The sequence below is a fragment of the Vitis riparia genome, chromosome 6 (genome assembly GCF_004353265.1).
Source record: "Vitis riparia cultivar Riparia Gloire de Montpellier isolate 1030 chromosome 6, EGFV_Vit.rip_1.0, whole genome shotgun sequence".
Lineage (NCBI taxonomy): Eukaryota > Viridiplantae > Streptophyta > Magnoliopsida > Vitales > Vitaceae > Vitis > Vitis riparia.
In genome coordinates this window covers 16,760,151-16,786,211 of record NC_048436.1, presented here as the reverse complement: position 1 = coordinate 16,786,211, position 26,061 = coordinate 16,760,151, and the positions used below count along the sequence as shown (strand labels likewise).

Below are 26,061 nucleotides of genomic sequence, written 5' to 3'. Positions count from 1 at the left end.
GACTAATATATCAACAATTACTTTATTGAAAAATCTTAGCCACTATTGTGTTATTTTCAATCTATATTCATATAATATATGTGACATGTGAATTATTGAGTAAATTCTTCATAAAATCATTATTTTAATTTGTAATTGAAGAAATATAACAATCATTTAATTGCATATTTGGTAAAGATTTTAGAAAATGTTTTTAGCATTTCTAATATTCAAAAAATAAATTTTTTGAAGTGTTATAAATGTTAAAAATACTTTTTAAAATCACTATCAAATATACTCTAAGTAGATGCACAATGTTCAGTATTTATGAAAAAAGAGAATATGTTTTAGATGGTTTAATTGATGATCAAACAAGGAAACAATTTTGTCTAACCACCGCGAGAGTAGGAGGAGGTTGCCATCGGATACACCTTTTCAAAAAGACCAATGAGAAGTTACAAAGATATTTGAAAAAAAGTTCATTAACATTACTATTTAATATATGAAATAATAAAGAATATTATTTTATAATTCTTCATGAAATTAAAGATAATAATTATAATTACATGATTGCATCTAATAATTAGCTTAATAAAAATATTTTAAAATTCAAAATTTTGCATATTTATTATTATTAGCTACCGTAGCCATTGAATTTTGATTAGTCATGACAATATTTAGGGTAATCAATAAATTTACATGTGTTACATTTCAATCCAAATACGCTTCATTAATATAAATTATTAATTTATTATTTGAAAATTTTGAGTTCTTACATCAACTGATTTAATTTTCAGAACAACCAAACCTATCAAGCTTGTAAATATAGAATCTATGACGCTTGCTTTGAGGGGTTCTTTTTCAAGGACCAGAATCACATGTAAGCTTCCTTATTTTGTTGGACTCAACTGAATAAAATTGGCAAAATTTTTCAGTGACCTTGATATAGTTGGTGAAGATAAAGCAAGCTCCATGTGAATCGACACAAGTGCAGTGGTTGCCCTCATTTTCTTCACAAGAATAGGCATATCTTAGCATGATAAGTTGAGTGTTCATGGTCTTCTTGATCAGAACTTTATGGCGTTGGCCTCCAAGGATAGCCCATGAAAGAGCAAGCTTAGAACTTCACTTGAAGGTTAATGGAAGTGAAGTTACATCCGTTAAAGCCAATTTCAATGGCATGTAAAATGCAATCCACTTGATTGATTAGCAGCAAAAACCAAGTAAAAAAAGCATGTACACATCACATGAATCAGCAACTCATTGTGAAAAACCTGTCTGTAGTACCTTTTTAAGCTTTTAAGTACTTTCTAGGTGGGAGAAAATTCCCATGGGGGGGTGCTGATTGCTTCATTTCAAGATGCTTTCATTCCCCTATCCTTGGTTCCAATCTGTGCAATTGTTCTTCAAGAGGATTTCATCTGGAATTGCTGCTAAGTTCAGTGCCATCGGACAAGACGTTACATTTTTATCAGATAAATTAGTTGGCAAACTATGCAAATCACTGGCCATTTCCGGACTAATTGTGTATGTGTTGTACATTTTGTTGTCTAACCATCCCTGCTGCCAGTCCTCCAATTTCTTAGCTAACTTGAGACACAAGTGGGGCTCAGATCCCATTACTACTGATTCTCCTACTAATCTTAGCGACCTTGTGTTTGGAATAGCAGCTTCCGTCAATACATGGAGGACTAAAAGAATATACATCGATGCATGGTGGCGACCAAATATTACCCGGGGGTATCTTTTCTTAGAAAGAACTCCCACAAATTTCCTTCCATGGCCTTCATCTTTTCCCCCTTTTCGAGTTTCTGAAGATATCTCTAGATACCAACCATATAACAAGCATAGGATGCCACATGCAATAAGAATGGTACGCGTGATTGCAGAGACATATAGGGAGGAGAATAAAGGAGTGAGGTGGTATGTTATGGCGGATGATGATACCGTGCTTTTCATCGATAATCTAGTGGAGGTCCTGGCAAGGTATGACCATAGGAAGTACTTCTACATTGGGATGAATTCAGAGTGTGTTACGTCGAATATAGATCACTCATTTGAAATGGCATTTGGGGGAGCTGGGTATGCTTTGAGTTACCCTCTAGCTGAGGCCTTAGCCAGGAATTTAGACGTGTGTATCAAGAGATATCCAACATTGTATGGAAGTGACCATATTTTGCAGTCATGTGTTGCTGATTTAGGAGTCTCCCTTACCCATGAAAAGGGGTTTCATCAGGTAAGTACTGACCAAATGTTGTCTGAGTTCCTCTTCTTATGATTTGTATTAATGATCGAGGTAATTGTTGTTGCAGATTGATCTACATGGTGACCTATCAGGTCTTTTATCAGCTCACCCGCAGTCTCCTTTCCTCTCCCTCCACCACCTCGATGTCACAGATCCCCTCTTCCCTTCCATGAACCGAAATGAATCAGTAGTCCGCCTTATGAAAGCTGCAAAAGTCGATCAATCTCGACTTTTGCAGCAGACCATCTGCTATCACAAGCCATACAACTGGTCTTTCTCCATATCATGGGGCTACTCTACCCAAATTTATGAGAATATATACCCTCCAAGTGTTTTAGAGAGACCACTCCAAACATTTGTTCCATGGAAGAGGATAAGGATGCCGCCCTACATGTTCAACACCCGGTTTCCCTCCAGAACTCCATGCGAGGCACCTCATGTTTTCTTCTTCGAATCCGCAGAAAAAATCAAAGGGGAACAAATTGTTACAACTTATATTCGAAAATTTCCACGTTTGTTACCACCTTGTCCTTCAGGTGGCAATCACTCTGCTGATTACATCTCAAAAGTTAAGGTTTTCTCACCATTGAGGAGACTCCATGGGGTGAGTGTATTATTCCTTTTCTCTCTCTTAATTTCGATTCTTCTCAACTACATACCAATCTTATTTGATTCTTATATTTATTTCTATTGACTTATTGATAGAGAAGCTAATTTTTCCTTTTTCAGACTGGAAATAGAAGAGAATGCTGTGACATAGTGCGTGTGGCTAAAATGAATTTCTCGGAGGTCAAGTATAGGGCTTGCATGAAAGACGAAATAGTGGGTTGACTGCATGTACTGTCAAATACCATACTACTGAAGAGTTCAAAACATATGGGCATATCTTCCGGTGATTTAAAAAAAATTCTATCTGCAATTATCACAACTAGAAGGATGTGACTGGGACCCCAACAAGCTATACCACTGTGTTTTGTATTGGGAAATATGCGAAAGTGCAGCTAACTGCTAATGAATGGAACAGTTCTACGTATAAATGGTGTTCGATCATGTTGAATCATTGTTGTGTTTGGGAAACAATTAGTTGGGAAGCTAGAGGCTGAAATGGTGGTTTAGTTTTGTTCAATATTATTAATTCCTAGTATAAAAGCTTAGGTTCCCTTTGTGTTTTAAAAATATTTTTTATAAAAATTATTTTATGATATTTTATAAAATTTAATTTCTATGCTTTTAAATATATTTTAAAAATAACTTTTATATGTAGTTTTTTATTTTTAATAATTTCTCATATTTGTATAATTATTTTTTAAAATAATTTTTTAAAAATAAGTGAAAACAGCCAAAAATTAAAAAATATTATATGAAAATACCGTATTTTTTATTTTTATGAATAAAAAGCTATTTTATTCTTTTTTATTGTCAAATTTAAAGTTGTTTTTTTTTAAACTTTTTCATTGTCAAATTTGTTTTCCGAATTGTTTGAGAAAATTATATTAAAAAACAATGATCACAAGGGATCTTAATTTCTAGAATAGAGTTGAAAAAGCAGCAAGGCTCTCAAATGGGAAACTAGCTAATGAATGGTAATTTGTTTTGATTAGATAATATAAATCTCACAAGCGTTAGTACTGACTTATATAAGTGGGAAAAAACAACTTAGAAACCTCGATTTAGGAAGGGCTGGATAATCACCAGTTTGCATCCTGGCTCACAGTCACAGATGACATTTGCAAAAAAATTTGTATATGGTTTCATCACAATACTGGTACCCTGGTACCCTTTGAATATATACAGAAAAACCTAATACTTATACATGTACGACTTATAAATCCAAAAATAATGAATGTCGTTAAAAGTTAATATATAGAAGCTTAAGAAACTGTAAGAAAAAAGAAATAATTATTAATTATAGAAGATAAAAAAACTCTTAAAAGGAAAAAATATGGTATCAACAAAAGATGCTTGTTGACATATATTTTTTTGCAGATAGTAAACTATTCATCCACTACCTACACCATGCATAGAAATTCAGAAAGAGCAATCTTCTTGCCTAAGGCTTCTAGTGGCCGAAAAGCATTTCAGGAAGCTAATAGACTGCTACTCATAAAGGCTTTCTTTAGTGTTAGAATATTGAATACATGTAGCTTTATTTTATTTTTATTATTTATTATTATTCTTATTATTATTAGTTTCACCTAATTATATTTGTCATGATCTAGTCTTCTAGAGTCCACTGGGATACATCTGGTTTGAGTTTTGCTTAATTTATAAAGTTCTGGTGATTAATATAATGTTAGCTCACTTTGTCTTCTCAATGTTTGTTGAAATTCTATTGAACCTGCATATTAATGATTTGAAGCAATGATATACATATCGAACCCAAATCCAATAACTTAAACTTTTAAGAAAATTTAGTTCTTCAACATGATATTAAATCTTAGGTGGTGTTTGTTTTTTTATTTAATTCTAAATAGAACTTTAATGCTTAATAGTGTTAAATATTAGATTGTTTGTTTTTCTAGTATTTTATTTTTATTAAGTATTAAAAAGTAAAGAAAAACTAATATATTATTTTTTCTATTTAAAAAAAGTTATATATTTTGGCTTTTTCTATTTAGTAAAAAGTTTATAATAAGTCATGAAAAAGTAGAAAAACAAACAACTTAAATTCTAAAAACAAATTACATTCAGTAAAAAATAAAAAAAACAAACGCCACCTTAGTTTGGAAGGTCACATATTTGAGTCACCTCTCCATAATTTACATTTTCCTTATTTTTGTTTGTTGGATATGAATTCAAATTTTATGTCTCTCCATGTGTGGGTACGAGGCTCCATGTGAGGGAGGGTGTTAAGAAGTATAGTATGCATATTAAACCCAAATCCTACGAGTTTAAGTTTTTAGGAAAATTTGATAGTTCAACCAAGGTGTAACCTATATGAAAACAGTGTGGAAAAAAACTCCACTTGGATGAACAGTGATACCATTTGAAATGTACACTTACATACTACCTGTTGGATTCAAGATTGCCTCATCAGCAAAAATTACATAAGCATTATTGAAAAAAGAATCTAGATTAAAATCTGGCCAAAAGTTAATGCATGACCTCTCCCAAATGGGCAGGGAGTTTAAGAAAAAGTGAATAGACAGAGCTGAAAAGGAAATGGAATGACTTGAGATTTCCAGATAAGAACTCAAAACAATATTGCTTTTCCATGTCATCTAGAAATGAAAGAAGATGAAGAATTTGTGTGTCTTTGACATATGGCAGCAGCAATATTACCCAAAAAGGCAAGTGATGAAGTAAAACTAGCAATTCAAGAAAATTAATATATGGAGAGATAAGATCCATGATCAGTAAGCACATTTAGATGACATGACTGAAGTTTTTTCCTTATGATGCTGTAAGAAGCATGCATGCATGCATGTATGTATATGATCATCTCTCTCTCCATAAATTACCACTTCCCAACTTGAGATCATAAAGAAGAAGACAACGTTTATACTCCCAGTCCTGGCAAAGGAGATATAGCAAACTCATAGCCGAGAGAAACCAGGTATCTCATTCATGTCTACACCATGAGGTTAGTCACTTGAAATATACAGATGCCTTGTTCCTGTTGAGAGAGAAGCTCTCAATCTTTACATAGGCAACTATGTTATGAACCCTAATTTGTTAGCAGGCCTTTATGATTTCCTTAACCCCCATCTCTTTATTCTAAAGTTTTATATATGCTACAGTATATTTATATCATATATACCCCAAGAGGTTTCCCCTTTACTTAGTGCCATGCATGTTTACGATTTCCTGGCTAATTAACCAATAAGTGATTAATTCAGGTCGAGGATGAAGTGAAAAAAAAAGAAAGAAGAAGAAGAAGCTCTGCAGACAGTTTAAATTGCTTATCTTCCATTATATAAAGCAAATTCACAGGAAAACTTCAAAAAACACCACGATATATATCATTGAATTCTCACAGGACAACATCTGTAAAAGAAAGGGAAATGCATGCAAAGGATCCATTGAACAAAACAAGACAGTTTGGTTAGGATTTAGGAAGTAGTTTTCTTAATTTATAAGAGTTGAATTAAAATTGCTAAGAACAAGACTTCCCAAATCCTAACCAACCAGTATCCAAGTGACACCTTCCTGCTGTTACACAATAGATACACATAATGAAATAAATTGCTTAATTAATCCAAATTTAGAAGAACTTTTTGGTACCCGTTGCCTTTGATGGTCCATGTGGCTCAGGCCCCAGTCTGAGCTCAAGATCTAACTCAGCATCTGATGATCCTTGGCCAGATGACAAACCCTTTCCAGCGTTAACAGTACTGATCATATCTTGACTGGTCAGCATACGATCCCTAGTATTTGATGGCGTTTCCCCCAAAAAGTTTAGTTTCTGGGGTTCCCCTACACGGGTTTGAGCCCTGATAGTGGTATCATCTTCTCCAGAAACTATCCAATTAGGCCACGCAATTTTGCTTCTTTCTTCACTGTACATAGCTTGCAATGGGTCTTTTACGTTTGTAGGAATTGGAGAAAACAAGGATGCCGGCTTTGTGATGTCCAAAGAGTACTGTTGGGCTTCATTGGAAGCTTTCTTGAGCTTGGCTTTGTCTTTTCTGTGGATATTCATATGGCCACCTAGTGCTTGTGCAGTGGAGAAACCTCTCTTGCAAAAGGTGCACTCATAGGACCTAGCTTGGCTTGGACCTTGGTCATCTGATGTGCAGACCACCTGGTCTGAAGTAGTTTCTAGGGTTTGGTGATCAGTCTCCATTACAGAGACAGAGAGAGATGGTCAACTGGGTTGGTGGTGAAGACTCTTCTAATATTGATCTGGAAAATATGTGGAACTGTACAAGGCCTGCCCTCTTTCTAGACACAAATGGTCTGTAATCTCAAGGGATTATAAATTTAAATACTTCTTAGTGACCAAAGTGGTCTTAAGAATTGATAAGAACATGAGTCAATAGGGGGGTGTTTTGGTCATGTTAAGGGAAAGGGCAAAGTGCAACAATTGAATCAAAGCTGGCAATGCAAAAGCTTCCATGATATGCTAGATGACACCATTCACTTCCTATGATTCTGCCACATGGAAGCCCCACAGAATGATAGGAATGTTATCCAGTCATATATGAGCTACTCATATATGTATACAATACAGTGTTCATTTTCTATAAAATATGTGGTTTCCCCGTGGTTTCCCGTGTGCAGCATTCGGCCATGCGCCTATAGTTTACTACACAAAGTAGTAAAATTATATCCAGCCTCATGTATGACAAATTAATTTAATGACAAAATTTGCAAATTAATCTCAAAATGGGGCTTGGGATCAACTGCTTAATTTGTTTCAACCCAGCTTAGGGGTTCAAGCAGGGAGAAGTACTATTGGGTAGCCTTAATTTGTGACTCTAATGGCAGCTAGCCCACACACCTTTCTAAATTATTGTTCACAAACGTTCATTTTGTAGGATAGAACATTTCGGATATTTATGGGAATTAAATGCATGGAATTAGAAGATGCATCACATTGACCGTGTCCATGATCAAGGGTCGATATCATTAATGTGAAATGGGAATCCATGTTGTCAAAGGATTCCTGTAATTATTTTTCTATTATGGAACAAGTCACTTTAATATCTTATTAAGCAAAAATGGTGATATCATTTCTACATAGATTAAAAAGTTCAAATTTTGGGAAGTGTATCATGAGCATCCAATATGAAGAGCTAATTTCAAAATTTTCAATCGAACGACTTAGAGAGGAGGGTTGATAACTAAAAATATATGGTTGATTCAATTATGAGAGGATCGAAATACAGCCAAGCTAGGCCAAAATTTCAAAATTAAAATACGATTTCGTTTTGGATTGTTGTGGGGATTGGATTTATTACGACCAAGTTGAGCTAGCTCATGTAAATTGGATAGCTACCAAGGTCAGAGCATTCACACAGGATGTCAAGGTGAGATGTGGCGGAATGACTCGTATATATGCTTGAGATTAATTTATGCCGGCACATATTCGGCTTCTATACCATGTTAGACAGTATAATCAAACTTCTCTTCTGAGAATTTAGACACATATATATACCAGGTTGAACTAAGTTGGTCCTGACTCCTGGGACTCTAAAGGGTCATCTCTTGGGAACAGTGGGTCTCTTCTAATGAGCTTGGACCATGAAGTCTGTCAAACTATTGACCTCCCGGTCTGGGCCTGGATTGAGCCATTGGTTCTGCCATGTTAGGTTGATTAATGAGCATATAAGTGAATGACAATAGCACATGAAGGAGTAGAATATTAAAATTCTCGTAAGAGTAAGATTGAATTTTTATAAATAAACTTTTGATTTTTATATATTCAAAAAAATAATTTAATATTCTCAATTATGATTAGAGAATAAACTAAGTGTTCTGGTGGTCACAACTAAAAAGGACTTCACTCACACAATTTGAAAATCAAACCTGTATATTCAGTACCCTCTTCAACCACGCTACATTACAAATTAAATATTTGTGGGGCACAATATCTCAAAGCAGATGCTAAACAGAACATTGATGATTGCCTTATATCCTGCACTAATTCAAGCACTGAAGTTTTGAATCAAACATTTGGCCAAAAGCATAACTAGGGTTAGGTTCCTTGTGTCTCTTTCTTGGGTTTCAAAAGCTTACATAAGATATATATATTTGCCTTGGCTTCTAGGGCTTGTCCTTGTGACTGCATAATACGAACTGAAGAACGGACAAATGAAGCCTAGATAGCGCCTGAGAGTGCTGATGCAACATTATTCTCTTCTCATATTTAAAATGGTTTTCAGTGTAATCCTTATATGGAATAATTCACGGAGTTGGTGACCTTTCTTGGATGTTTTCTGAAGGAAACTACTATTAGGAGAGAACACAAGCATATGGCTTCAAGTGTGATAATTATTAATTACGATAATAATACAGAGAATAAAACGGGAATCCATGTTGGGATATATTTAAAATCCATGTGGTGTTCTGGTATATATGTTGTGGGGTTTGTGTAGCCAAGTACTGATTGAATTCCAGATATTTATGTAGAAAAATGAGCTGAACGTGGTTCATGCTTGGTGCATTTGTCGGTCGGCTTTGTAGAATCATCAACTTCTACCTTACATGTTCTTGTTTAATTTCATTGGATATAGACTCCTCTACAATTTCTTTCCACGTATCTCTATTGGGGTGAGGCTCCTTGGTAATAACTATTAATTTTGTCCTTGCAATCATCGGCCTATTGATAATAATAAGGTGCCTTATGTCGTAGTACATAAGGCAGTACTGTTGTCGTTTTGGAGGAAAAACAAAGGGGTTATTCAGATAGAGAAATACCATTTCTTTCTATCATGCTTTTCCTTCATTTATTTTCCATTACATAATGCATACAATATTTCTTGTTTGTTTTTTTCTCCTTTTCCTTTTTCTGTTTGATGAAGCTAATTTGATGGCACACACATTAATCTGCAAAAGGGAAATGCAACAGCAGATATGCTGCTAGCTCTTACAACTTGATCATGGGTTCCAGAAGTAAATAAGTAGTTTTAATCAAAATACATGAGATACAAAACAGTACATCTGAATTAAGCTATGGTAATTAGGATTGGACTTTCTATAGGAGCTGCTAATTACTATAAAACATTGCTCATGCAAAGATTAATATTCTAGACGAGCATTTAAGAAACATTGCAGAGTACTTGCAAGATATCTCTCCCATAAGGCAGTACAGAAATTGCTAGCTGCAAAAAATTGGTAGAAGCCCTTTAAAGAACATCATCAGGATGACTTTAGTATGAACAAAGACAAGCTTCTGATGTATTAATAATAACATGAAAAATATCCTATAGTTCAAGAGCAGATCAAACAAGCAATTGTGATTTCCTATATATTTTTAATAAGTTGCACACTTCAGATGAGTAAATGTAGTTAAATTCCAAGAGATGAGTCTCATGGATAATAAGAGGCTTTATATTAGCCATAAGACTGAAGATATTTAACAAAGAAAACAGGAGAAGAGAGAAGTACAGCGCTTGTTGTCATTTAGGGAAAAAGCATAGTAATTACTAGCCTACTTCACCTTTGGTGGGTCACCAAGCCGGAGCTCAAGATCTAAACCCTCTGCACTGTCCAGGCTAAGTGCAGTGATTTGCGATTGGAGATCATGCCTAGTAGCTGAACTTCCTTTAGGGAAGAAAGGTAGCGGTATTTGATCGGTTCTTCTTCTCTTGCAGCTAACAGTCTGCTCCTTGCCAGGACCAATAACCAAATTCAAGCTCATGGATAGATCAGATTTGCTGGAATTAGCCTCATCATGGACTCTTGATTTTCGCTTCTTCATTGGATTTTCCTCTCTTCTCTTAGAATCAGGGATGCTGAAAACCCTAATGGGAACAGAATTAGACCAAGATTGAGGGAAGCAGGAAAAGGTACCTTCATGACGTTCTTGAACAGTGGAAGAAATCATGGACAGCTCTTCACAGTTCTCTTGAGTGGATAGCACTGAAACCCTTGAAGGTGAGAGCGGTGATGCAACAACTCCATGGATTGAATTAGGGTTAGGATTGCAAACCAAGGTGCAAATTTGATCTGGGTCTTCATCACCCATCGATTTACCGGATATCTCTTTATGGGGACTAGAAGGCTGCAGCTTAAGCCGTGCCCTATCCCGTCTGTGGACATTCATGTGACCGCCCAAGGCTTGAGCTGTCCTGAATTCTCTTCTGCAGAAACTGCAAGAATAAGATCTTGGAGGCCATATAAAAGCACCAAAAGGCTGGGATGCATCCTTGGCAAAAGCTTCTTCTTCCCATGAATTCGATGATGCATCCAAATGAGATTTCCAACGGCCTTTGCCTTTATTCCACATCCAATACCGTGCTTGCTCCATTGCGTTAATGCCTGAGATTGACTGATTACCTCAAGCTGCTATTTCAAGCTTGAAAAGAGGGAAGGATGAGTTTTCAGATGGACAAGAAGGAATCATCATCACTTTATATCCAAGTTGGAAATATGAAAGTCACACAAGAAATCTGTGGAGTAGAGAAAGAACTTGGTTGAAAATTAAGGCCTGACTTTCTGCTAATTTTGCGGTTTGTTTCCTAGGGTTGGGGGACCCTGGTGTGGCTCGTAGTTTATATCAGGTTTGCAAGTGAAGCAGTAGTCAGTCCTTGATTGAGGAAGCGTTATTTCGCAGCAATTTCTCATGGCAAGATATTCATCTCGCGAGTCAGAGATGAAGAACCCTAGTTGAATAGAAATATAGTTAGTACTGTTTCTAATGCCAACATAGCATATTTTGTTTCTGGTAGTTACATTCTTGCCATCATACATTTCTCTTTAGAATATTGCTCTTGTGGGTCTACGTAGGACCAATTTAAGGCCGTGTTTGAATTAATTTCTGAACAATACATGCTTCCAAGTTTCAAGGAATATTACAGTATATCCATCATCTATAAACTGATCATTGCATATATACTAATAAGATTTTCCAGGTCTCTCATGTGCATCTCTGTAAAATATTTCTACAATTGTTTGTTCTTATTAATAAAGATGAACTTGGTTATAAAAATACAGTATATATAGAACCTTGTGATGTTTGGTTCAGACAGATGGAAATCTTTTGATGATCTCGTAAGTAACTGAGACCATTCTAATTTGTTCTATCTCAACTTAGACGAGTGTGGTTGAACACCCATGTTATGATCCAAAGATTTCATAACAAATTATCGGCTTTCCAACATTCTTATTTCAGTGAAAACATATAATCATATACAATAAGATGCCATAGAACAACTTGATTAAAGTAGTAACCTCTATACGAGATCATGTAATTGATTATCTCATTTTCTGTTACCTATAATCAATATATCAGTCAATTTAAGCAGTCAAGTATTCTCTTCATTCTAACAGTATTCAGACCTTAAAAACAAATGGAGTATACTTTAATTGATTCTTCATTCAGATGTTTCTTCTTGTCTCTGGCTAGTGTTTTTTTTTCTTTGAATTCCTAAGTCTTCTCTTCAACACCAAGTCAATTTAGCGAGTCAATTAAGGCATTTACATGGTATCCCAATAACAATTATTGATGTACTTTTCGTGTCCTTGTTTGGGATTGGAAAAAGAAGGTTTTGAAATATTATTATCTGGTATATGAATTATCATATTCAATGATAATTACAATTCGTCACTGCAAATTGTGTTGCCTTCACACCTTTCTTCACGAGAGAGGAAGAAGAAACCAAAGTCATGGCAACCGGTCATTTGTTTAAACAAATAAAGACAGAAACAGGAAGGGTCCATGCAGCTGCAGTATGTACAACTAGGACTCATTATTTGTTAGACTACTCGTCTTTGGTTTCAAACTTTTTGTCTGGTGATAAGAATTCCAGGTAGTGATTAAAATATTAAATAGAAAATTATACTTGCATGGCAAGATTGAGAGACACAACAAGTATTAATTGTTGAATATTCTTTGCAAGGCCCGGAAAAACCATTTCATACGTAGTGGGAATTTAAATATAGGATGCCAGGTGTGGAGTCTTCTCATCATCTGATCATACGATAGACTTGAACCCAATGACCTTGACCTTTTATACAAATCCATCCATAGCGAATTGGGTTGTGACATTATTTCTTTTGGGTTGCAATTACCATGATTTTGGTTGCTATATGATGTTAATTAAGACGAGTCAATGAACCAGAAACAAAGGACACTACAAATATCTTTGCATCTCTGATCCATCTTTTCTGGCAATCTTTGAATTAAGTTATTGTCTGGTGGCAATCATTTGAAATAACTTACTTGATATGAAAGGTTCACCAATTCAAGGTGCAAGGACCACGGAAGATTCTTCTAAAATGAAATTTTAATCAGGGGGAAAGAAAGATGAAGAAGAAGCTATATTAATCTATGATATTTGACTCCAGCATTTTAATAAAACTGAAAACGACCAAATTTAATTCTCAATCTATCATAATCCAACCCCATGCCATCACATGATGGTGTAACTTGTTGGACATGAAATTTAAAATCAGGACAAAGATTTAGTGCAATTCAGAGAAGTTGGGCTAAATCTGTCCACTGAACTGGTATGTACGTATCTTCGGAGAAAAGGAGAACGTATTTAATTAATATAGATTCATATTATTTATCTGAGCTTTTCGATTTAGAGATTTCTTTATATTTATGTACAAACTGAAAGCAGGAATTACACTTGTGGCACTGTGGGGAGTAGCAAGAGTTTGGGAAATGGGAGGTTTGAGGGCGCAATAAGGGATGACAATGGGATGGGTCTTTTTGGGTACCCGCCCCGCCCCGCCCCGCCCCTAATGGGACGGGGTTTAATTTTAATAAACGAGTTTGTGAATTTTTTTAAAAACCTGGGGCGGGTTCAGGTATTGCCCTGCTTCGATTATATATAAAAATAAATTTTAAATTAAATTAAATTTAAAATTTAAAATTAATTTTTATTTTACTATTTTTAATATATAGATAATAAAAATATTTTTAATAAAATAAGTTATAAAAAATATAATAATTTAATTATTTATAAAATATATTTATTTTAATATAATTAAAAATTTTAAAAATAATTTTTTTTTTCAAAAAAAGTTAAACGGGACGGGTATGAGAATTTATTATACCGCCCTGTTTAATTTTTTAAATGGAACGGGGATGATAATTGTTTCAAATAAACGGGGTGGGCTGAGATGGGGGCGACCCGTCCCGAACCCGCTCCGTTGCCATTCCTAGGGGCAATAGGGGCCGGATTTATAATTTTTGCGTCCCAAGTCCTTTTTAAGGTTATGCTCCTTTTTAAGTTTCAGTCCAAAGAATGAAGGAATAGAGATGGAGGCATGGCTCAGACTTGGGGCAGCAATGGAGATAATATATCATGATCTCTCAACGGAATTGGGTTTGTGTTTATTAATTATCCGTTGTTCTATTTTAAGATTTTTGGCTTGAATTCCAAATTCCAAACTACTGATTTTTGAACTGTTCTTTCTCTTCTCATTTCCTTGCTTTTATGTTATAAATTCTTCGGGCAATCTATTGTAGAGGAACTGGCTGGATTAGGTGCAACCACGCATTCGTTTTCTCGAGAAAAAACTGAACTTAATCAATCCTAAAAGAGTGGGAGGATTTAAGGTTTTGGAGTCAGTGGTTCAGTGTGTGATTCATATCCTCTTCAGCCCAAAAAAGGAAGCTAATTAATGAGACATCTCCTCTGTGTGTTCCTCTAGTTTGTAAAATGATACCAACAAATTTTGGAGTCATATTCATGTTCAACATAAGGGAATGGTTTCATTGTACCCATAAGTATTCATAGCCTCATGTTATGTAAGCTACTTCTTCAATTTCTCTGCGTTGTACTCATAGGGGCATGCTTAAGTAAGGGCTAAGCATATCTGTAATTTGGCTTCGGAGTGGACATAAGAAGGTATCAGGACTCATTATATTCCTCCTTGGCTCAACAGAACTTCTCAAATGGAGCATGTTTTCACAACACATGCTTATCCAGCGACAATTGGATATCAACATCACAATATTTGATCATATTGGAAGATGGAGAAACATAATTGGAAGTTTGTAGATTTTACTTATGGAATACTTATCTAGGATGCATATGTGTTGAAAAACCTAATATTTGGTAGGGTAATACCTAAAGGGAGTAAATGAGTGTTTTTCGAAGATTTTAATATATAAGAGTTGAAATTTTTAATTCAATTAATCATTTGAAAATGAAGAATAATTCAAAGCAATCAACTAAAAAAAAGATAAAGGATTTTTATATGAAAAACCATCCACATAACATGTGTATGTAAAAACCACAGGATTAGAGATCTTGAATCAACAATCCACTATAATAGAAAATAGTATATAAAATTATCCTAAAAAAATTATCACCGTAACACGTGCAACATCTCATGTGCCCTTGTAGATCTTGCCTCTACTCTTGAGAGGATGAGTCTCCTTCATAATTCAATGAATAAAAAAGCTAAATGTATTTGAAAGTTTTGAGTTATATGGAAATAATAATAACTTGAAAATTTAGGCATTTCCCACCTTGGGAGAACTCTCCCAATAAACCTAATGAGTTTGAAATCAATTTAGAAATCATATCTTTTACTAAAATTATAATTTAGAAACTTAAGAATTTTAGGAAGATTTGGAAATATTTCATATTTTAAATTAAAAATACTTAAAATATTTTCCTTTTAAAATTTCTAATTTAATTTTTTTAAATCTCTTTTCCAAATTTCTTAATTGGAAATATTATCTTTTTAAAATTCTCAACTTAATTTTTTTCTAAATTAATTTTATTATTTGAAAAAATTTTCAATTGTAAATCCTTAATTTAAAATTTCTTTCCAAATTATTTTTATTATTTGAAAAAAAAATTCTTTTTAAAATTCTTTTCAAATTAATTTTATTTCTAATTTCTATAGGTCTACTCTATGTATTTTATACCATTATTCTCAAATAACTCAACCATACTTACATGTTAAATCTCTACTTGATTTTGTACCAACCTTAAATCTTCAAAGGAATGTAAATTACAAGAAAATACATATATAGAGTTCTAAATTAGGATGGATGGAATAAAATTGTCAACTTAATTTAACTAGCTTAATGCACTAACAACAATGAATCTTAGGCCTTGAAAAAAAAACCCATTTCTATTAAAAATCTCAAACCATTCCTCTTGGAATATATTTTTGTAAGGCATTTTCCCATTATACTAAACTATTTTATTTTAAAATTTTCTTATAGGAATATAAGTATCTTTAACAATTAGGTAATTAGTTTTTTATATTGAATATTCCTACATACTTAGGAAATAAAAAATACAGGAAAGAGATTTAGACTTGAAGATATATATATATATATATGTAATTAGGGCTTTGGAATTTGAGCGATCTCTTTAAACTATGGTGAAAATTCTTCTTCATTTTCACCGATGGATATAAGTTTTAGCCGAACCACATAAATCATTATGTACATATTTTATGTGTATACTTTTTTCCTTTTTTTGTTATAGTTTTTTGTGACAAACTTATGTCAAAGTTAAGATTGTTGGACTTTCAATGAGATGAAGTTTAAGGTTAAAAGGTTTGATGGAAGAAACAATTTCAATATATAGTGCATCGTGATGTATGCAATGTTGGTTCAATAGGGGATTTCTAAAGTATTGAGAGGTAGAGAGACTTTAACAACAATGATGCTTGATAAAAAGAGATGAACTAATGGAAAAAGTGCGCAGGCAATACTATTAATTACTTTGTGCTTGGGTAATGGGGTACTTCATATAAGGCTCTAAAAAATGATACAACTACTAAGATATGTTATAGTTGAAGTTGCAAAATTTGTATATATATAATAGAGCCTCTTATAAATCAATTGTGTATGAAGAAACAATTGTTTACTATCCAGATGATGAAAGACATATGGATCAATTAAAGATCACTTCGATTATAAGTTTAATAAAACTATTATAAATTTGAGGAATGTTGATGTCAAAATTGATGATGAAAGTCAAATAATAAATTTTGATATGTTTCCTATCAATTTTTTTTTTATAATGATAAACACTTTGTAGATATCATAACATATGATAAAGATACTCTCTCTATAGAGGATGTTAAAATAGGCCTAAACTCAAAAAAAGTTGAAGAAAAGTGTATTTGAGAGTAGAGAAGAAAGCTTAGGTGAAAGTTTAGTGGTTAAAGGAATAACATGAAGAAAAATAATGGTAGTAAAAGTCAATCCAAATCTAAATCAAAGTTCAAAGGAAATAAATATTCAACTACAACAAGGAGAGACACCATGTGAAAAATAGTCCAAAATATAAAGAAAAGAAAAAAAAAAAAAGCTTCTATGTACTTTCAGTGACGGGATAGCTGTGAGTAGATGAAAGTTCAAATACTATAGATATCTTTTGGTTTTTGTTAGTAACTCTGCAAGCAAATGGATCCTTAATTGATGATGATGCTTTTTTCATATTCTCTCGATAGGATTGGTTTAGTGTCTACCAATTTTTAGATGGCGAGAAGGTTCTTATGGTAGTATAGCTCATAAGGCTGTTAAGATAGACACCATTTGAATTATGATGTGTAAGTCCAATTGTAAGGACATTGATTGATATAAAACATTCTCTAGAATTAAAGAAAAATTTGATTTCTTGAATACGCTTGACTCACATGTATGTATATGTAAAGCTGAAGGTGGGGTTATGAGAAGCTCAAAGAGTCCCCTTATTGTGACGAAGAGATAGAAAATTAATTATTTTTATATATTATATGGTACATAGTACATTTACCGTGTAGCTAAAATTTCAACCTCAGCAGATCAATTTAAAAAACTACAAGATTATTCCATAGGGCTTATGGATATGAATGAAAGAGTGATGACAAACTTCAGCAAGTGAAGCTTGTTTAGTGGATGGAAGATGAGAGAGCTGAATTTTTGTGAGCAATTTGTGTTTAGAAAATAATGCACAACTAAATTTAATACAACTATTCATAACTAAAAGAACTTTGATTATATTTATTAAGATTTTTGGGGTTTTTATTAGGTTGTGTCACATGGTGGTGGACTTTCATTGATGACTATTTTAGAAAGATCTGAATATATATTTTAAAGTATAAGAGTGATATCTTTGGAAAGTTAAAATAATGGAAAACTATGATTAAAAATTATACAAGGAAAACATATCAAACATTTGAGAATTGATAATGACATATTTAGGACTAAAAAAGTATGCTTTAGTTCCTTTGCTAGTTCTACAAATTTAAGAATTTTTTGTTATATTATTTATATTTAAATAAAAGTAAGTTGGAATTAAGGATAAGAAAATATATATTTTTAGAGTATGCAGATGATGTAGAAGTTCGATAGAACTTAAATTCAAAATCTTTTGAATTTCTTATTAATATATTTTTAGGGTATTTAATTGTAGATTGATATTCCGTTATAATTGTCAATTTCTAGTATTAAGTATATTTTTTTGTACGTTACATATTATTAACGAAAATTAAAATTTCAATCATATTGTAGATTAAATGTTTATAATGACAATTTGAATTTTGTAAACTAGTTTGATAAATATTTGAACATTGGTTCTAAAAATAAGGTAAGAATTAGTGTGACATTGAATGCTATAAAAGATTTTAAGATGAATCCATTACCAAACAATGAAGGCCTAGTCCAATCCCATTGACCAAAAAGCTTCACCTATGAAATGGCAATCATAAATTTAAATCAAACTAAGAAAAGGGTGATTCCCCTCTAGTATATCCATGGTCCAAAGCACCCGAAGTGGCTCCTTGTTTGGAAGCCAAAGTAAACACATGTCTCACACTCTGCTTCCATCTCAACCTCAGTATTCATACTCTTCAACTGCAACCAAAACCTTGAGAATCCATACTACAGCCCTCAACCGAACAAATCTCACAAATTCTACGCTTCAAACTACAAGGGCAATGGGTGAAGGCACCCTAAACCCCATCACCAGTACTCTAGTACACCCTCGATGGTCTCTCCGGGGAATGACAGCTCTTGTCACCGGTGGCACTCGTGGAATTGGGTTTCTTTTATCTCTCTCTCTCTCTCTCTCTCTCTCTCTCTTTTTGTGCATATATATGTGTATTATGGATGTCGTTTGAGAACCCTAATTTGATTTTGGAATTGGGTGCAAATTTAGGCATGCGATTGTGGAGGAATTGTTGGGCTTGGGTGCTACAGTGCATACGTGTTCTAGGAATGAAGCGGAGCTTGATGGGTGCTTGAAGGATTGGACTGGGATGGGGTTCAGAGTAACTGGTTGTGTGTGTGATGTGTCATCTCGGGTCGAGAGAGAGAGGCTCATGGATAATGTCTGCGATGTGTTTGATGGAAAGCTCAACATCCTTGTAAATTCCTACATTTCCCTTTCCCCCTTATGTACTGTATATTCATTCATTTGGGTTATACATTTGTCTTGTTACTCATTAAAAGCATGAACTTGATATATAGCTGCAGCTTGGTGTCTTAAGTTTCTCAAGCATAAAATTGTACTGTAATGATGCCCCTGTCTTAGGAAGTTATGGTTCTGCAAGTATGGTTTGAGGGGCCAAAGACTTTGTTGAAAAATCAAAGATACAAGAGTTATTGCCAGAACAGTTGGGATCTAATTTTCAGCAGGAAACAATCATGTGATTTTTATTTATGAAAAAGCTTTTGCCAGCTTGAAGAGTTGAGAGTTAAAAATAATTTTAGAATGGGAAAGTTCTCACTTGTTTTATACTTTCTTAGTTGGTGATCATTAAAAGGAAAGAATGAAGTAAGCTATTAATCTAACTTGTCAGGGATATGAATATGGTGTAACTATGACTGCAGGTATGTATTTGTTGTTGTCCTCTCTCTGTCAAATTATTCTTTTTGAAGTTTAACATGTTTTTGTCTAATTTCGTTTGACATTACATAAAGCATTAGGAGTTACCGTACTTCCTTATGCTACTATATATATATGTCATAAATTTATAAAATTTGAAAATACTAGCATACTTCTATCCCTACGTGAATATTCTTTGCAATTGTCTTGTGTTTTTAATCAGTGTCTTTCATTTCTTGCATTCATTTGCATTGTTCATTTGATAATTCTAGCCATCTGCTTGATTATTTACATAGCATAATTGGATTAATAGTATTTTATTCCCATGACACCATCAAGTCCAGTGGTGTCTATGCTGTCATAGGCGGTCATTAGTTCAGCCATGCTGGATGGGACACCCATTTTAGTGGTTCATAGCCATTAGGCCTACAATGCTCTTTGAAAATCATCCTCTTGGACATTTTACAGTTTGCTTTTGTTTATCCTTGGCAGTCAGAAAAGTTTTCTTTTGTAGTTTTGTGAAAAATATTGATGGAATTGAGTCAGCTAGAGTCATGATTGCTGTCAGGTCCATGCTAATGTTGCTTCCCGCGGTGTTTTTAGGTAAAAACAGATTAATCATGTCTGCGCAAAATTATTAGATTGTCATATTCACCAACATGATGCAACTGTAGTTGTTTTATCATGGCATCAAGCATCTAAATAAGAAGTCCTTTTACATTAGCGTATTGGATCCCACTAGTTGTGCAAGTCTTGTTTTTACATTTTGCATTCCGATTAAATGCATCAGTTTCAAAATGCTTATCCTCGTTGGTGAATATATAGAAGGGTTGATTTGATTATTTGGTTGTCCAGATAAATAATGTTGGGACAAATATAAGGAAACCAGTTGTCGACTTCACAGAAGAAGATTTTTCTACTTTAATGGCAACAAATTTTGAATCTGTTTTTCACACAAGCCAACTTGCATATCCCCTGCTTAAAACATCTGGATCAGGAAGCATTGTGTTTGTTTCATCTGTCTCTGGTTTTGTATCACTAAAATCTATGTCTGTTCAGGGAGCTACCAAAGGTAATTACATACTTGTTTTCTTTCTTTTTTGTTTTTTGGGGTTGGGGTCTATATGGATTCTGAGCTTGTAGAAATTGATGGTAAAAAGTTGGCATCTTTCTGTTGTTTTGTCATTTATAGGAGCAATTAATCAACTTACAAAAAATTTGGCTTGTGAGTGGGCAAAAGACAATATCAGGAGTAATGCCGTTGCACCTTGGTACATCAGGACTTCTATGGTGGAGAAAGTAATTTCTTTATTCTACTATTGCTACCAAAAAAGAATATGCCTCTTCAGAGGTTGCCAAAAGGATGTGTTTCTGATACCATAAAAGTTGCACAAACAATGTTTCTGCAAATATGATCTATACCACTCAATTTGAACAATATTTCCTTTGTTTTCTGGTTTCTTATTTCATTCCAGGTGCTAGGCAACAAAGAATATTTGGAAGAGGTATTTGCTAGAACTCCTCTTTGTCGCCTTGGAGATCCGGAGGAGGTCTCATCCCTGGTGGCATTCCTCTGCCTGCCTGCATCATCTTACATCACAGGCCAGATCATTTGTGTCGATGGTGGGATGTCTGTGAATGGTTTCTACCCAAGACATGACTAGAAGCAGCAATCTATCTATAGCCCACCCCTCCTTTTTTTGCTTGTTGGGGAATGGTTATCTGTCAGTCAGGGGATGATTTTTGAGTTCAGGAGAAAAGACTTGAACAAGACCAAGTCTGCAGTTCAAGCTCTATGAGACTCTTATCAAGTGAGGCATGAGTATCTTCCTTCTGTACATTGTGGTACTGCCAGATTTCTGAAATGTGCTGAAATGTGTTAGAGAATCAGAGATTCATATGTTTTTGTTATTCATATGGATTCTGATCCTCAAAAGTTTTCTTTAGCCTTACAATGGCTGAGAAGCTGGATTATAATTCCTTCTCTACCTTTTTCCAACCCCAGTTGTATTATCATCCAGTGTTTTGCAATTGTGAAGCTAATTTTTCCTACTTTCCTTCAATTCTAACTCTCCACTTGGGCATGCTTGGTTTCCAAGAAAATGATTAAGCAAGTTCCTCTCCTTACCTTATTTTGGTGGTACGTTTAGTGGTTGTGAGAGGTTTGGTTTAAACATTGGGTTATGGAGTTTTTTTGTCTATCCTTTTATTTTTTTTATGTAAATAAATGAAGAGGAAACAAGAAGGGTGGGTCAGTGGGACCAATACCTCAAGGCTCTTGTTTGAAATGTTTGTCTAATGAAAACTACTTTTGGCCAATGGTGAGGGTTTGATAGGCAAGGTTTAAAATTTGTTGCTTTTCTTTTTCATGATGTGACATCATTTTGGTTTTATTTGCTGTCATTGCTACTACTCTTACTGATAGCCAGAGAAAACTCCACAAACCATATTTAATTCATGTTTATCTTAAATTACATATTCAATTGGGATATTCAAACAGAGCTTGAAAGTGATTTTATTGGAAGTATTTTTAATTATTATTATTTTTTTTAAAATCACCTATCAAATAATGTTTTTAAAATATTATAAATAATTTTTAATTTTTTAGTAATATTTTTTAGATTTTATCAAATGCATTATTTTTCTCCAAAAATACATTTTAATGTTAAAAATGTTTTTAAAAAGTAATATCAAATAGAATTTAAGTTATTTATTTTAATTTCCTTTACATACCATCACCATTAAATATAATAAAAATTATTAAGAGAAAACGTCACCACAGGCGTTTCTTCACAAGTGAAACAGGAACCTGTCTCTTGCGGTGAGTATTGATTTGCTATTAACTCCACAACCAAACTTGGATGTTTGAAATGACAACTGGAATTTATCAGTTTTGTCTCTTTCTTTTCAGCTTCCTAGAATCCGTTTTCCTTTTTCAAGGTAAACGTCATTTGCTATGTGGCTTCTGTTTGATTTTCAGTTCAAAGAGTGGCAGAGTAGAGAAGAACCTAGGAGGCATGGCACAGACTGGCTGCAGCAATGGAGATGGTAGATGGTCTCTCAAGGGAATGACAGCCCTTGTAACGGGAGGAACTACTAACTAGAGGAATCGGGTCTGTACACATTCCCTGTTTTTCTGTTCTAGAATGAACTTTGATCTGTCTCTGCCAATTATCACCTTGTTTTTATATCAATTCTGCAGACATGCTATTGTGGAAGAACTGGCTGGGTTAGGTGCAAGAATACACACATGTTTTCGAACAGAAACTGAGCTTAATGAATACTTGAGGGATTGGGAGGGTAAAGGTTTTGAAGTCACTGGCTCAGTCTGTGATGTATCCTCTAGGGCCCAAAGAGAGAAGATAATGGAGACAGTACCTTCTAAGTTTAATGGGAAGCTGAATATCCTTGTTAGTTCCTCTAGTTTATTAAATGTGACCCATCCATTTTAGAATCATTTTCACTAAATATAATCGATGAGTTACCCTAACTGAATCTTTGAATTTGGATCAACAACGCTGGAACTGGCAAACCGGGACGGACAGTGGAGTTCACAGCTGAAGAGTTCTCAACGGTCATGGCTGTAAATTTTGAATCTGTGCACCATCTATGCCAACTTGCGCATCCCCTTCTGAAGACCTCAGGAGCAGGAAGTATTGTGCTCATTTCTTCTGTTTCAGGTGTAGTATCACTCAAGTATCTGTCTGCCTATGGAGCAACCAAAGGTACTTCATGCCACCATCAGGTTTATGTTGCAGGTCCTGTGTTGTTGGACAAGATGATAGATATTTACCTTTATAATTTTTCTTTCAGGGCACTGAATCAGCTTGCAAAGAACTTGGCATGCGAGTGGGCGCAAGACAATATCAGGACTAATTCTGTTGCCCCTTGGTACATCAAAACTTCTCTGGTAGAACCTGTGAGTTTAATTCCCTTCACCTCATTTAAAAGTTGCTGTTGTTTTCATTGGGAAAACTGATTAATAAACTAATCTTCTGTTTTACTTTCTTTTATTTTTTTGGTTGTATCATTTGGTTTCGGTTTTTTAGTGAGAAAAGCTTTACGGAAGAGGTAATGAGAACAACTCCGCTTGGTCGAGTGGGGGATCCAAAGGAGGTGTCATCCTTGGTAGCATTCCTCTGCCTACCAGCATCATCTTACATTACTGGCCAGACCATTTGCGCTGATGGTGGGATGAGTGTTAATGGTTTCGATCCGAGTCAATGCTAGAAACAACTAGCATTTATATATGTTGTTTTCTCAAACCTGGTTTTATGTTCCTTCACCGCTTCTGTTTTGAGGTTATTTGCTTGTGATAGTGACCTTGCGCTCCTAGGAGTTAATACATGGTTACCAAATAATAATAAGTCTATGCTTCCAATAAATATTGAAAATTTTCTTATTATTCAATCACGGATTTCTACTTTCTCCACCAATCATAGATGCAGTTTATGTCTCCGGTGCTATCCCCAGTCACCCGCCTACATCTCCAGTCAATTGCAACCCTTCTCTACCAACTTTAATGGTTCAATGGCAGTATCCATAGTCATATACAAGCTGTTGGATTGGGAAGCCTGAATCAATTTTATTACGTTTCTCTCTTCCATTAGTTTTGTTGGATTGGAATGACTAGGCCTTGTTTAGTTGGGTAGCCTGTGTTCATTTGTTTGTGTCACCTGTGATTCTATTTTGGCCTTGGTTTGAGTATCTATGGCCGCTGTTAGTTTCCATTTTTGTTGTTATTTTTCTGTTCTGATGAAATCCTTGAAAACATTTGACAATTTACATTCAAGGTAGCATACTAGCATGGGACACATCTGCATCATTATTCAGAAGAACAAATGATGCTTGGTTGCAATTAATCTTGGAGAATGAGCTACCGCTAACTACACAAACTGATATGATAATTAACCAGTATTTCATGAAGGTAAGACCTTTAGCTGTAAAAAATGAAGCTGAGCCACCATGCTATGAAGCTTCGTCATTGAAATCAATGAAATGTGTCACAAATTAAAATTATAATATTTAATTTCACATTTATTTTTATAAAAATTATATAATGATAATTATAAAATTAATATAATTAATTACTATAATAATTTCAAAATAATAAAATACAAAGACATACAAATAAAATTAAATACTATAATTTTTTAATTTTAAATATATCTTTATACTTAAATATTATATATGTTATATTTAATAAAATTTAAAATATTAATACATTTATATTTATCTTCATCATTTAATTTTATATATCAAATATAAAAATGAAATATTATTAAGATTTTTAATTACACATTCTTAATTTTTTATATTTATAACATTACTAATTTGACCATTGTTCAACCACCGGTTCGACTAATGAACCAATAACTTTTTTGGTTTAATCATCGACCCGATTTTGAAAACATTACACAAAACTACTTATTTAGATCCAAAAACTAATATAAATGAGCAGACTCGAGAGTCATCATCCATGGTTTAAAATATAAATACAGTGGTTAATTGTTGCAATTAGAAGATTGTCAACTAAAACATTACTCTTAGAGTTAGAAATTTTAATGACTAATAAAAAAGATTAATCAAGAAAATGGCCAACTAAACCTTTTTTGTTATAAAATATGAGATTCTATACCAGTATGGTAACTTGTGGATGATCATCCATAAATATCTCTTGTAACTCCCTATAAAAGGGAGAGACCCCTAATGAATTTGAATAGAGTTTTCTCGTGCATTCTATTCTCTTTCTACATTATGATTCTCTTGTTTTCTTCCCCTTTCACTTTATAATTTTACAACATGTTATCAGCACGAATAGTCTCTACAAAAGAAATAGAAAGATTTTTCTCTATTAAGAGAAATAGAAAAATGTTATTCTCTTTAGAGAAATAAGAAAGACGTTCTTCTCTTTAGAGAAATAGAAAGATGTTCTCCCCTTTAGAGAAATAGAAATATTTTATTTCTTCTTTCTCACAAAAAGATATGTGATAAACTTATATCATGATTTTCTATTTTATTACCTTTTGATCTCTATTTTCATATATTTTATTTGAATACATAAATATGTATAGTCCCTATAACCAGAAGTTATGGGCTAAATTATAAATTATAAGGTACATTCATAACCAGAAGTTATGAAAAATATGGACAATCCCTATAATCATAAATTATAAATTATAGGGTAAATTTATAACCAGAAGTTATGAAAAAGATGTACAATCCCTATAATAATAAATTATAAATTATGGGGTAAATTCATAACCAGAAGTTATAAAAAATATGTACAATTCCTATAACCAGAAGTTATGAGAAAAAAAATGATAAAATTACAAATACATGACCAGAAGTTATGTATATGATCCTTAATGATTTATTTTTAATTATACGGTATAACTAGAAGTTATACCAAACAATATTATAACCAGAAGCTATAAA

General features: G+C 33.6%; 4 protein-coding genes and 1 long non-coding RNA gene across 5 annotated transcripts; 3 read left to right on the top strand and 2 right to left on the bottom strand.

The window, feature by feature from the left end:
• Positions 1-1,339: 1,339 nt before the first annotated feature.
• On the top strand, positions 1,340-3,055 carry LOC117917053. Its single transcript, XM_034833279.1, has 3 exons — positions 1,340-2,215; positions 2,292-2,828; positions 2,954-3,055. The coding sequence occupies exons 1-3, from the start codon at positions 1,340-1,342 to the stop codon at positions 3,053-3,055; spliced, it is 1,515 nt and encodes a 504-aa protein (XP_034689170.1).
• A 3,373-nt stretch (positions 3,056-6,428) lies between these two features.
• LOC117917052 (transcriptional regulator TAC1-like) lies at positions 6,429-7,010 on the bottom strand. Its single transcript, XM_034833278.1, has one exon. The coding sequence runs from the start codon at positions 7,008-7,010 to the stop codon at positions 6,429-6,431; it is 582 nt and encodes a 193-aa protein (XP_034689169.1).
• A 3,085-nt stretch (positions 7,011-10,095) lies between these two features.
• Positions 10,096-11,448, bottom strand: LOC117916646 (transcriptional regulator SUPERMAN-like). Its single transcript, XM_034832775.1, has one exon. It carries the CDS (start codon positions 11,136-11,138, stop codon positions 10,320-10,322), a length of 819 nt encoding a protein of 272 aa, XP_034688666.1. The 5' UTR covers positions 11,139-11,448; the 3' UTR covers positions 10,096-10,319.
• Positions 11,449-18,534: 7,086 nt separating this feature from the next.
• LOC117916729 (tropinone reductase homolog At5g06060-like) lies at positions 18,535-21,686 on the top strand. Its single transcript, XM_034832880.1, has 5 exons — positions 18,535-18,837; positions 18,955-19,162; positions 20,479-20,695; positions 20,816-20,922; positions 21,099-21,686. Exons 1-5 carry the CDS (start codon positions 18,551-18,553, stop codon positions 21,285-21,287), a joined length of 1,008 nt encoding a protein of 335 aa, XP_034688771.1. The 5' UTR covers positions 18,535-18,550; the 3' UTR covers positions 21,288-21,686.
• Positions 21,687-22,458: 772 nt separating this feature from the next.
• On the top strand, positions 22,459-24,008 carry LOC117916730. Its single transcript, XR_004651592.1, has 4 exons — positions 22,459-22,736; positions 22,826-23,348; positions 23,437-23,542; positions 23,673-24,008. It is a non-coding gene; the product is annotated as an uncharacterized LOC117916730 (long non-coding RNA).
• Positions 24,009-26,061: the final 2,053 nt, after the last annotated feature.